The sequence below is a fragment of the Callorhinchus milii genome, unplaced genomic scaffold (assembly GCF_018977255.1).
Source record: "Callorhinchus milii isolate IMCB2004 unplaced genomic scaffold, IMCB_Cmil_1.0 Scaffold12, whole genome shotgun sequence".
NCBI classification, from domain to species: domain Eukaryota; kingdom Metazoa; phylum Chordata; class Chondrichthyes; order Chimaeriformes; family Callorhinchidae; genus Callorhinchus; species Callorhinchus milii.
The window spans coordinates 909498-923149 of NW_024704753.1; the positions used below are offsets into that span (position 1 = coordinate 909498).

Genomic DNA, 13652 nt, shown 5'->3' on the forward strand with positions numbered 1-13652 from the left:
GGGCAGGTTGGGTAGGGGGTTAGGAGATCTCAGAGGTAGGGGAGAGCAAGGCCATGGAGGACTTTGAAAGTGAGGACCAGGATCTTGAACTGTAACAACACACACTCTGGGGTCCCCAAGCCTTGGCTCTTACCAACCTGCGCCTAATACTTACCAGAATTAGGTATACGGGATGCATCCCTCCAGGGAGAGAATGCGCATTCCATTCCAACAATCTATTTCTGGGATTTCCATGTTTTAAGTGGGATGCATGTAAATCTCAGCTTGGTTTGGATACTCTTAAATATGGTGATGGATTTCCACATGTGTCAGAAAACCCAGTTGACCAAAAAAAGATAATAATCCTTTCATTTGATAGAGTCCATCACCTTGAAACAACTCAAAGCACTTCTCTAGTAATATTGTTAAGTGTGGTGACTTTGTAAATCTGGCAGCCATTTTCTACAAAGTCGGTCCAAGTTCTGCCAATGAGCCAGGCTGGAGTATTGCGCACTGGCCTGGCTCAGTAACTGGACTACCAAGACTGCCACAGAGGATGGGCTCGATTCCGACATTCTGTTGCCGAACATGTCACCTTGGAGCCAGTTTAGCTCCAAGGATACCTTGCTTACTTCTCCACAAGGAGGACGCAGTCTGCAAACCAACCAAGTGGATTCCCAGCACTGAGTGTAGAAATGTGTTTTCACAAACTCGCAAATTCAGTCCATGATAGTGCAAGTTGTACTGAGCTTGTGAAAGGAATGGACTTGCAAGGCTAAATGGCCTAATCTTCCATGCTTTGTTTGAATTTTCTACCATGGTGTCTGTAACCCACGACATCCAAATTTGATGTGGTGTCCAAACAGAAGGAATACTATCAAATTCTGCTGAAGGTATTATATTCATGACAGTTGGGTAAACGTTCTCATCAAAATTAGATGCAATGCTTTTGATTCTCTAAAAAAAATTGAGGGTAATTTATTGTTCGACCATTGATGGGCTTGAGGATGTCATTGAGTGAGGACAGGATGTCATTGCTCTGCTGTGCAACCCCCACTGTGCTCCCAGTCAAATACTCACCCAACACACAATGTCTAGGCTCACACAAATGGCCATTTGGGCAGAGGTCCTGGAGAATATGTTTGTTTACAGCATCTTTAAATGAGGAGGGAAGATTGGAGCGATTGCTGATATGGAATTCCACTAAATATTCTTTTTAAAACCCCTCATTTTTGCTCTTGAATCTGCTTGAATTTTTGAATAGATTGGATCTGTTCCAGTGTAGATTTTAGTTCTGGTTACATTTAGTCTGTTAAATTATAAAGAAAAACCTACAACCATCTTTCCTTTAACTTGGGAGTCTGGGAAGAATATAAATTTACCAGTGAAAGAATGGAAAATCAAAAACATTCTTACCAGCACACCACAGGTTGTGTACACACACATCTTTTCAAAAAAAATTCTAAAAAGGGATTTTTAGCAACACTTCACATTTCTGTGTGTGTGCTGTGTGTGTGTGTCTGTTTGTGTGTGTCTGGGCGACTCTAGACTAGACTAGAAGGCTGATTTGTAGGCATCAGTCCAAGATCCACAGCTTCTGCATTACTTCAGGCCTTTTATATTCAGCTCCAGCAGAAGAGCAAGGATGCCACATGGTCTCATGAAGTCATCACTTTGGTATCTGTGGTGGCTGGAACCTGAAGACAGGGTGAGGTGACTGCAATATTTCATCTGTCCTGGTAAAGAGGCAGTCTGGCAGATTTCTGAAGTCTGATGCGTTTGCTGGGAGTGTAAGAGTTGGTCATATTCAAACAGAGCAACCACTTCACAGGGCAAATGGAAAGCTCACCGGTGGCAATGCAGAGATAACTGACAATAAACCAGTCCGTCACCTACATCATCAAGGCATCCCTTGGACTTGTACCAATAAATAAACTTCCTGAAAAGTTGAGATTCACCTCCCAGATAAGAGTAGGTGAAGATCCTATTGAGATTCCTAAATATATCCACTGCTGCAGAACTCTATGTCTTTATTCACTTACTCCATTTTAATGCTTCCTTTTCCACAAGAGCTCCAAGACTTTATCCTGCGTCGTATTCAGCAGAGCACTATATAAATGCAACTTGTTGTTTCTCCATTGAAATCTACAAAATCTAAGTTTTTAAGTTTTCAACTAAAACAATCCACATTAAAAAAGCGAGACAATGCATTAGTACACTTCCTTTCATCTATGCGGACAGTAGTTTTGAATAACTCAGGTGGAATCCGATCAATGACAGTCTTCTCTCCACTGTGTGAAGCTGTGTATTTCTGCTAGAAATATCTCGGGATACAATATATAGTTTGGGACACAACATGTCAAGCACTAGCAGGATGGTGGAAGGCGAAGTAGATGGACCTTTGTCTTCTTTTGCCTATCAAATTCTTATATTCATATTTGGACAATGCTAATGCAGCTCCTGGAGGCCACAGTACTACAGTGGGTATTCACATTCTCATTCAGATTGCCTTAAGGATGGCTGGCTGCGGAAATTTAGTTGTGTAACTGAAGAGGCTATAATGAGATTTTGATAAAGGCATATTTTAGTACAGAATAACATTTTACCCCTGACCTGGGAGTCCTGGATGGTGACATTGTCATGGTGACACACATGCCTGGAAAACACCCATTTCTGTCTGTCACTGATGCCATAAGCAAATGCCACTAGTTTTGTAATACCCATTTAGCACATTACACAAAATGCTCACTATATTTCACAAAATAACAGACACAAGGCCATGGGCTACAGAGAAAGTCACTTCTTCTTTAGTGGTGTCCTAGCAAAGGATAAGTAAAAGGCCAGTTTAAAGTAATCTAGTTACAGAAGAGCATGATTCTTTGACAAGCTTCAATAGCCATTTGAGATAAAATAATCTGTACTCTAACAAGTTTGTGTGCAAACTTTTTTTCTTTCCTTTTTTTCTCTCTCTTCTGGTAATAATCCTGTTTACGTTCTTTACGTTACTGACTCACTGATCAGTTAACATAACATGTAGGAGCAGGAGTAGACCATTCGGCCCTTTGAGCCTGCCCCGCCATTCAATCATGGCTGATCTTCTAATCTAACTCCAGCTAATAACCTGACGCTGCCTTATCCCCATATCCCTTCATCCCTTTTGCAATAAGAAATCTATCTCTCTCAGTCTTGAATATGTTCGAGGACTGAGCGTCAACAGCCCTTTGGGGTAGTGAGTTCCATACATTCACTGCCCTTTGAGTGAAGAAGTTCTTCCTCAACTCAGTGCGAAAGGGCTGCCTCTGATTTTAAGGTTGTGACCCCTGGTTTTAGTTTCTCCGACCGGGGGAAACAATCTCCCACTATCTACTCTATCATTGCCCTTTGATGATCTTATAGGTTTCTATAAGATCCCCTCTAATTCTTCTATATTCTAGAGAATGTCGGCCCAAATTGCTCAGCCTATCCTCGTAACTCATCCCCTCCATCCCTGGTACGAACCGAGTAAACCTACGCTGTACCCCCTCCACGGCACGTACGTCCTTCCTTAAATAAGGAGACCACAACTGGACGCAGTATTCCAGGTGTGGTCTCACAGGGAGGGCCCTGTGCAGTGGCAGCGAGACTTCCCTACTCTCAGACTCTAATCCTTTCAGAATGAATGCCCAACACAGCTGTTCTCTTAATTCGGTTTGAATGAAGATGTGAGACAGTGGCTTTGGTGAGGAGCGGAGAGCGCAGAGCACAGAGTAAAGACACCCAGTCGTGTTTCACAAGTTCATCGGTTTTTATTTTAAGAAGTTGGAAAAAAGGGGCAGGTCTTTCCCACAGAGCAATGCCGCCCCCCGGTAACCTGGTAACCTGGTAACCAGCAGACGTGGGTTAAACCATTGCGAACTTCCCAAACCCCAGTAAGTAAACATCACCTTCTTTTCAACGGGGCCTAAAGAGTGAAACACTGGAAACACTCCCTGTGTGTGGGGGGGGGGGGGGGATGTGCCTATGACAGCGGTACCGTCCTGTGCCACATGCTGTCCGCCGCCCATCTTAATTTGTCTCTGACTTTTTTTTTGGTACCGTTTGCAGATCCGCCATCGCTTCCGCGGCGCGGAAACCTGCACCGCTTAGGAAGATTTGGCGATTAATTTGCCCTCTTTATCAGGACGTACACTGCTCCCGAGTGCAGTTATTATTATTATTATTATTATTATTATTGTAAGTGCCACACTTCAGACCTGGGGACGACATGACCGCGCTTCACCACATCCCTGAGCCACGCGGGTCCGCAGGTGCTCCGCTGGGAATCGGGGGGGTTGGGGTACGGCTCAGCCACGATCCAACCGAGTGGCGGAACGGGCTCGAGGGGCTGAATGGCCTCCTCCCGTTCCGATGTCAACGCGCACACGTTCGAAGCGATGCAAACGCCCCTCAAATCCGACCCCCGAACGAACTACAACTCCCAACATTCCGTGGCTCCCGCACTGACTGACCTGAGAGGCTCCGGGGGGGCAGGTTCGGCACCGCCCGCGCTTATTGACACTCGAACCTAACACCCCCCCGCGAGGGAAGCTTCACCTGAGTGAGGGCACCAACCGCCACATCGTCGACGACCGTTGGGCTCTCGAGACAGCGGCGCCCGCGAGACCCGCCCCCCCCCACCCTCCCGCCAATCATGCGCACTCACCATCCCGCTCTGCCGCTGATTAGCCCGGGGAAGGCGCAGGGTGAGGAGGCCGGTTGACTGACGTGCCGTCCAGCCAATCGGCATCGAGCACGGCGGGAGAGTCGGGCTCTGCGATTGGTCGCTGTTGTGCACGGCGCGGAAACTAGCCCCGCGATTGGTCCATCCCGACGGCGGGAGGAAGGTGGGACACTTCGGCTGGGCAAGGCGCGGGGCGGGGGGGAGGGGAGACAGGGCTGACTGACGTGCCGTGCAACCAATCGATATCGAGCACTGCGGCAGAGTTGGGATCGGCGATTGGCCGCGGCGAGGCACGAGACTCGCGATTGGTCTACCCCGTCGGCGGGCGGTGGGCGGGAATGCGTGCCTCCCCGGATGATTGACGCGGCGAGTGACCAATGGCGGCAGCGGCGAGACGCTGCTGGCGCAGCGCGCCCCCACAGAAAAGCTGAGTCACGCCCCTTTAGCTCGGAGCTGGCTGCGGGAGGAGCGCCGTGTGCAAACCGCGTGCGTGTGGCGCACTGACTGACTTGACTTGACCGACTGCGAGCGAGCGAGCGAGGAGGGTGAGCGGCAGTGAGACGAGCGCGGGCGGGAGGAGCGGAGCAGATAGCCCGGGTGGGGGTCTCGGAAAAAAAAAAAAAATCAGACGTTAAATTAAAGCAGCGAAGGAAGTGCTCGGTAAGGACAAGGTGTGGGTGAGAGAGAGAGAGAGAGCGAGAGGGAGCGGGTGGCTTCGGCGCGCTTTTGAAGGCAAGGCCTCCTCGGCCGTTAGTCGGCCGTTAGTCAGCTTCTCCCCCCCCCACACCCCCGGGAGCTGAGGTAAACAAGTCGGGTTTTTTTTTGACGGCGCACTTCGGGCCTTGCTCGTCAGGCTCGTCAACTCGACCTCGCTCTTCTCTTTTTCTTTCCTTTTCCGGGTGAGGCCCCGCCGCCTGTCAGGCGCGGGCCCCGCCGTCTTTGGGTCGGGAGCGGAGGTGGGGGCGAGGGGGGGGGTCGGTCGGTCGCTCGCTCGGGGCCTTCTGACGTGTTGGGAGCCTGGGCCTGGGCTGACCGTTAAAATGGAGGGGCCGCAGCACGTGAAGGGGAGGGAGTAGGGCCCAGCTCGGGCCCGTGTTTCCCCCTCTCTCGCCCGCCCGCCTCTGGCCTTTGCTCACCGGGCACGAGTAGAAAGTGAGGCGCGGTGGGCCGTAAAGCGGGCGGGCGGCCAGTGCAGCGATGGGAGGCCTCTCGCTTGGCACACAACCCCCTCCCACACACACACACACACACACACGGTGCTGGGATTTGGGGCAGTGACTACGCCCTGTGTGGTGGATGGATTGGGGGGCGAGGAGAGGATTGGGGGGGGTGAGGAGTTGGCGTGTCCCGAACCCACGGTTGGATTTTTATTGTGCGATTAAAAGAGGGAAGAAAAAAAAAGACCTTTTTGGGGGGTACTCTTTCACGAGTCCCTCCGCCTCTTCTCGCGCGCTTCCACCCCGCCCCGAGACATGAATGAACTTGGGCGGGGGGTGGGGTGTGTGTGTGGGGGGGGGGAGAGGGGAAGGGTTAGGGTGGGAACGATGAATGTATTTTATGCGATACGCATTTTTTTTTGGTAATGTAGAAATCCCGCATTTTGTTAACGATCGCCGGGAAGTCGAGCCCCTTTCGCTGCTCGGTCGCGACTGGTTTCGGGGGCCTGGGCCTGTCGCCCCGGCCTCCCTGCCGCTCGTCTGAACCGATCCCGGCCACCGCCATGTGGGGTTGGGTGGAGGAGGGCGAAGGGTGAGATTAATTTTCGCTCTCTGCACACGGTGGCCGGGACTTTCCGTCTCCGCCGGGGTGGCTGACAACTGGGGAGGTGTACCAGTCATTCGAGTAAGTTTTCATTTGCAATGAGAGGTACTGCCATTTTACAGCCCTGTGATGCCGCTACAAGGTGTCGGGCGTGTAATCTTAGACACGGTACTATTTTAACTGTTACTCCCCCTCCTCCCCCAAGTTTCGCATTTTTAATATCTCTTTGCGGATTTTTCTCTCCTCCAGAAGGTGTTGGCATTTGATTCCATGAACATCCTTTAGTGCCTACGTGCCCATTTCTTCATGCCTGTCCCTTGAGTAATCAGGAGTGAGATTCATTGCTGAGTTCTTCCTTTCTTGCCCAAGATGTATAGATTGTTGTCAACTTTGGATCCTTGAGATCAGCTAAATCTGTATTAACCAGCTGATTGTACATTATTTGGTACTGCATTTTACATTTTTTTATATAGCATTAAAAGTTTGGCAAACTGTTTGGATCTGGAGAGAGTGTCACCTGACATACATTTTTCAGTGAAGAACCTGGTAAAATGGTAGACGTTCAGTGCCTTTTTTTGGTAAATTTATGCAATTCTATGCTCGTGACATAATCTCCAAAACTGAACAGGATTGTATGCAAAGATAGAAATGTTCCATCAGGTTTGAGTTTTTTTGAGTGATGTTGGGAGCTCCATGTTGGCTGCATTGGATTAAAGGGTAGGTAGAATAGTGCAGTGTGTATTTTATTGGCAAGGCAGGTTTGAACCTGGCATACTAATTACCGATTGACCAGGACACTTAAAGATTTATGATATCAGTCTATTTGGAACAAAAATGTACATGGAACAGATCACTAGAGTTATTGTTTGTCACAGGATGGCAAAGCACTAACCTTACTTGTAAGTTCCCATTTTGACCAGTTCACAGAACTCTGGAAAAGTGAATAAATCTGTAGTTATTTCAATGGTGGATCATATCAATGTTAAATTAACAGCAATGGTGATTAACAATATAATTATGGAAGGCCAGTTGGTTTGGGTATGATCAAGAGGGACACATTTAAGTAAGTTTAAATGCAGCTGAAAGATTGTTTGTAACCAAATGAAAATGGTTAAGATTAACTTTGTAAGTAGCTCTAGAAAAACAATTGACCTGTGATTCTGTTTAATTTGAAGACTTGTAAATACTTAACTCCTGTTTTATGTGGTTGATGTAGTGAAAGAGTGGCTGTGGCCTTGCAGAAATTATCATAGCCAGAATTTAAAATCTAAATATCCACAATGGGATCTTGTTTTTTTTAAAACCCATTCTCTTCTTATACTGAGGAAAGTAGCATTGAAACTTATCCAGTGAATGTATTGAATACAGGAAGGTTCACCTCCAAGGAACATCTGTGTATAAAGGTGCAGAAACTGAAAGTGGTTCTGCTGCTTGCCAGTTAGTCAACCAAATGTCAAAAATATTTTTGTTAGTGATAAATTTACTGCGTGTATATCTTTTTCATCATCATCATTTGGTGTAGCAATCACATTCTGTGCGATGGAGTCTGAATCTAAAGTTCAGCTTGGTCATACTACAGTATAACTAACTTTTTAAATGGTCCATCCATCTCATCCATTGTCTTGGTCTATCAAGGGCCGCTTACAAATGTTGTGATCCCAAACAACGTGCTTGTGATTGCTCACACAATTGTGTCCTGGTTCCAATCAGGCTGTTTTTGGCATTCCCAAAGATAAATTAGACATTTGCCTATAGGAATACACCAAGGCAAAATATTCTATGGAGCCCTTCATTTGGGGTGACCTTATCTACTCATGGAATTCTCTTGTAGCAGTGCTGAACCTAAACATCCCACAGTTTAAAAATTAGCTTTAAATGGAAATTCTACTGAGCAGAACAATGAGTATCTTTGCATTCAACAAACTATACAAAATGTATAGATGCTGTAAGGATACTTTTTGTGATGGTTGTCTTGTTTTACCTAAAATCCTGCCATTTTAAAAAAATCTAGTTTATAGAAGATCCTGTGAAGTGCTTTGAAACATCTCAACCAAGTGATGAGGCGCTATATCAAATGAAGGGATTAAATTATTATCCTACGTTAACAGTATTATAAATGCAAATAGTTCCTTGTTAAAGTTGCTAGTCTGTACTATCATGCCTGAACTCCCTCAAGTGCATTATAAGTTTGATATTCTTGCGTGCATTGGCTCTAAATGAAAGATATGAGCTTTCATATCCCTTGGACTGTTTAGCGTTGTTGCTTGCTGGTAAAGCCTGCGATAATGTTGGTTTGGATATTTGCAATTTCAAATGATCCCAAATTATTTGATGCTGCAATGCTAAGTTATAGAGCTGGTATTCTGGAATGATGAGGTCAGAGGCACTTTTTCATTTCAACTTAAGGGCGGGCCTATGTGTCATCATTAAAAAAAACTTATTCCAATGGTTGAGTTAGTAACCCACTGTACAGTGAGAAGCTGACAAAGCAGACCTGGTAGGCCCCAGGCCAGTTCCAAATATGTGATGAGTCTGGGCAGAAGGATCTGGGGCACTGACCTTGATGCCCTCCGGGGGGAAACTGAGCCAGGGTTCCTGATCACTATCCAGTTACCTCTATGGGCTGGATGGTGTTCAGCTGTGTTGTACCCTTCACTTGAATATCTTGCCAATACTGTCTGGTTTTGCAAATGAGGAATTACCACTTCAGCAAGATACCAGAAGGCAGCTGATGCCTGTAGAAACATACCCTTTATGAGTTAATGCCTTCAGAATTGTTTCAGTCATCTGTTGCCTGAAAGTGCTGGAAATAACATTCTGATGAATCTATAAGCTATTCCACATAAATCATAATTAATGCCATTTGTGTTTCTCAGAAGGCTTTTATCATTTCTGTTCTGAGATGTGCAATTGTATGCAGCTTGCTCAGGGTGGTTTTGAATCTGCATCTTTACAGTATGTTTTTAAAATAAAATCACAGAACAAAAGGTGGGGTACACTGTTTTCTATGCTGCTTACTCCCCACTGCCCAAAGTTATCCTGAGGATAACTTGGGGCAATTTTGCTGAGTTGTCAACAGTTCTCTGGTGTGTTACTCAAGTTGGTGTTTTTCATGAATTGACTGTAAGGAAGCTGTTTGGCTTGGGAAGAAGGAATTGCTGTTTTAATCTTGCCCACGCCCAGCATGTATCAGCAGGCATCACTTGGCAATGATCGTGTTTTTTTTCTTTAACGCTCCCTGACTGAATGCTGAGGAAAATTGCAGCATTCAGTGTTTTCTGTGCTGAGATTAGTTGACTTAAACCTCCAAACTGGGCAAAAAATATGTTGGCTCTGTACCCACTGAGAAACTGGGTAGCTAAATATTAAACAAGAGGAAAAATACTGTAGATGCTGGAAATCTGAAATAAAAACAGAAGTCATTTGGAGCATTCAGCAGGTCAGGCATCTACGGAGAGAGGAAAGTGAGTTAATGTTTCAGGTTATTTTTAATGAATCTGAACCTCATTTGTCTTTTCAGACTGACCAGAATTCATCATGAGCAGCAATGAATGCTTCAAATGTGGCCGTACTGGACATTGGGCTCGCGAGTGTCCAACTGGAGGTGGCCGAGTCCGTGGGATTCGAGGGCGTTGTAAAATAGGCTTCACGGCTGCGAGAGGTAAGCCATAAGATGTTTGTGGTGATCTTGTCTGAGTTTGTTTGTTGCACAAGAAAGTCAAATTTTATTCTGTGGCATCGCTTGCTATTGAGAACATTATTTCATAGTTCTCCTACTCACTAGTTGTCCAGCTAAACCAAAGCCTTGGATTGCAGGGTTAAGAGATTAGTGAGAACTATCCCTACCGATCTGCCCCTCCTGTTGCCTGTCCAGGCTGGTATATCATTGTCAATATTATGGCATACTGTAGACATGCCTGCATTAGGACCTGGACAACTGAGACAACCACAGAGGGTCAAGTTGATTTTGATATTCCATTTCCAGGCATGTCATCGTGAAGTCAGCTCAGCCCCAAGGAGATGCTGCTTCCCTTTTTTTCCCTCCCCTCCCTTCTGGTGTCAGACACATCAGATTTGAGCTGGGATGAAACATATTTGAGAGAATTGTGTAATTTATATTTTCAATCTAATTCTTCCTTTGGCTTCTTCCAGATATTTGCTATCGGTGTGGTGAATCAGGCCACCTTGCCAAGGACTGTGATCTCCAGGAGGATGGTAGGTGTTTGTACAGTTTGGGTGAATGGGAGGGAGTAGCTCCATGTTGGGACAGATGTCATTCTATATGTTTCCTGTGTGTTTCAGCCTGCTACAACTGTGGTAAGGGAGGTCACATTGCCAAAGACTGTAAGGAGCCAAAGAAGGAAAGGGAGCAATGCTGCTACAACTGTGGCAAACCTGGACACCTGGCCCGTGATTGTGACCATGCAGATGAACAGAAGTGTTATTCTTGTGGAGAGTTTGGGCACATTCAGAAAGACTGCACTAAAGTCAAGTGCTATAGGTATGGTGGTTGACCTGAACTTTGTGGGGGTGGGGGGACTGGGGAGAATAATTTTTGCCCAATAGTCTGATGGTTGCTTTTGTGAACTTGTTCACATCATGGCTCATCCTGTCTTAATAGGGCTGTAAATGTCTTCTTTTCCATAGCCCCCACCTTACTGACATCCCATTGCAGCATTAAACTGTTTCTTAATGAGTCTAGTGGCTTGGTCTCAGACTCCATTTCCTATTCTGGCTGCTGATTACACTTTGTAAATATATCCAGGGAACGGTCCTACAGTTGCTGTGTGCAACTTAAACTTGTGCCTTCAGTCCTACAACAACCACTTGCATTTATATAGTGCCAATCGTGCCATCATTCAGGGTAGCAACCCAGAGTCTTATTGTTGGACATTTTTTTAAGAGTATTTTCTAGATAACGTTGCTCTGAGATATAACACAGCCATTAATTTAACTCTGTTATAGCTCTTAATCCTAGAATCCTTAATCCTGTAATCTTAGAACTTCTCACTGCAATTAGCTATTTGTAGCTGTATGCTTGTTGAACTCGGTGTGAAGATGTGTAATGATGTTTTTGTTGTTGTTCACCTACAAAACCCACAATCCCTACTGTTATAGTAAATCTTGTGAAGCGCTTTGAAGCTCAGTCTGAAAAGCGCTCTTTTAACAGATGCGAGGATTATTCGTTTTGGTTTGTTTCACTCTATATACAGGTGTGGTGAAACCGGGCATGTGGCCATCAACTGCAGCAAGACCAGTGAAGTGAACTGCTACCGCTGCGGTGAGGCTGGCCATCTTGCACGGGAATGCCCGATCGAGGCTACAGCTTAAACCTTAATTTGTTGCCCCTCCTTTTCTGATTGATGGTTGTATTATTTCCTCTGAATCCTCTTCACTGGCCAAAGGTTGGCAGATAGAGGCTAGTCCCAGGCCAGTGAGCTTTACTCAAAATGTCAAAGGATGAAAGGGGTAGAAATCGACTTTCTGCATTTAACTACAAATGTTTATGTTTAGTTTGGTAGAGGTGTTATGTATAATGCTTTGTAAAAGAACCCCCTTTCCATTGCCACTGGTGAATAGGGATTAATGAGTGGGAAGAGATGAGTCAGATCAGGAACCCTTTCCTGGGTTCTGGAAGTGATTCTGTGTGAGAGGAAACCAAACCTGGAAGTGTCTGTGAAAACTTCCGCATGTGATTTCTTAAAACGTTGGCCTTTGAATTGTTTGACCTTGGAAGCAGTTCATTAATAAAAACCGACACCTGTATCGGGCCTTTGTAAACAGCTGAGTGTGAGTACATGGTAAACGAGATACAAAGAGCAAACCTGTCTACAGCTGAAAAGAGCAGGTGTTTTAACAAAAAGCATACGAGTAAGCAGCTTCCAGTAGCTGAAACCCGATAGTGTTGGAGATACAGATGTTCAAGCAGAGGTTTGAGTAATTTTTTGAATGTAGTTTAGGAACTTACTATACCCATTATGAAATAGCGTAACAGAAACACATAGCAGACAGGATTGGAACTACACAACAGCAGTTGAATGTGTTTTCACAGAAATCAAGATGTTATTTTTGTATAATATTACAATTAGACTACTGTAAAGAATCATTTGCTTGAAATCAGTTTTTTTGACAGAAGGTGAAAGCAACTGAAGACCTAGAACTATAGAAATGTAATTTTAAACTATCAATAAAGCTGGAGGAGGAAGGGGAAAGCTGCTCTGTGTGGTCTGATTTCACATTGCTTGGATAGTAATGCACCATAACATCTGGCTGACCAGAGAGATCATTTACAAAGGCCGGGAATCTTGACACAGCTCACTGGTTGCACTACTGAAGAGCCGACCAGACGCGGGGATGCTTTTATATTGGAAAATAGAACCAGAGCATTAGACCCCATGACTGCACATCTCGGTAGTAAATCTATCTCACAAACTTAACTCCTCACCTTTGATTTAGGCAAACATGTCATTAGTAGATATTGATGAGATGGCTTCAGAAATTCAGGTAGTTTTTAAGTAAAATAATGAAAATGCATTGTTTTTTTTTCTCCCATTGGGTATTTGTTTAGAAATGTTCACTCCTGCTACAACTTGCACTTATATAGCGCCCTCCATGCAAGGTAGCCTTTCAGTGCTTTGAACAGTGACGGAGCTGGGGGAGGGGAAGTGGCCGTAAGCATAGTCTAAGAAGAAGGTTTTCACTCTTATTAGCACGTCACTGTTAATAGGGTTATATAATTGATACAGTATGAACAGTCAGTGGGATCTCCGCTCACTGTAAGTGACCGCAGTGAGTAAAGGAAATAAGATGTTGGGTTCCATTGCTACATCTGTTATCTTTAGATCCTTAATTTACAGTGCTCTAGTTCACACTACGTGTATAGCCATCTGACATAAGCCCATAAGGGTGTAGGTCTTAGAGCAATGAGGCTGATCGGAGGGATGAACTGAGCAACAAACATACATTTTGGAAAGCAATGGATAGAAGACAAAATAATTTTCATTTAAGAAATAATGTGTTGTGCGAGCAGGGAATTGCTGTTCGCTTGAGCTGTGTTCCCGGTGCAAAGCGAGCTGTTTACCAGCAGTCAGTAGGAACCTGCTTGTTAGTCAATTGGCAGATCACATTCCAGGGCTAATAATCCTTCAAAAAAAATTGGTCCCTTCAATCCATGAGTGGGGACGCCACTGGGCGCAGTTGGTTGCAGTGTTTT

General features: G+C 45.3%; 1 protein-coding gene across 6 annotated transcripts; it reads left to right on the plus strand.

Moving 5' to 3' along the window:
* Positions 1-5110: 5110 nt before the first annotated feature.
* cnbpb (CCHC-type zinc finger, nucleic acid binding protein b) lies at positions 5111-12222 on the plus strand. 6 transcript variants are annotated; one of them, XM_007903335.2, is made up of 5 exons: positions 5111-5338; positions 9960-10100; positions 10592-10654; positions 10742-10940; positions 11653-12222. In XM_007903335.2, the coding sequence occupies exons 2-5, from the start codon at positions 9977-9979 to the stop codon at positions 11768-11770; spliced, it is 504 nt and encodes a 167-aa protein (XP_007901526.1). In that variant the 5' UTR covers positions 5111-5338; positions 9960-9976; the 3' UTR covers positions 11771-12222.
* Positions 12223-13652: the final 1430 nt, after the last annotated feature.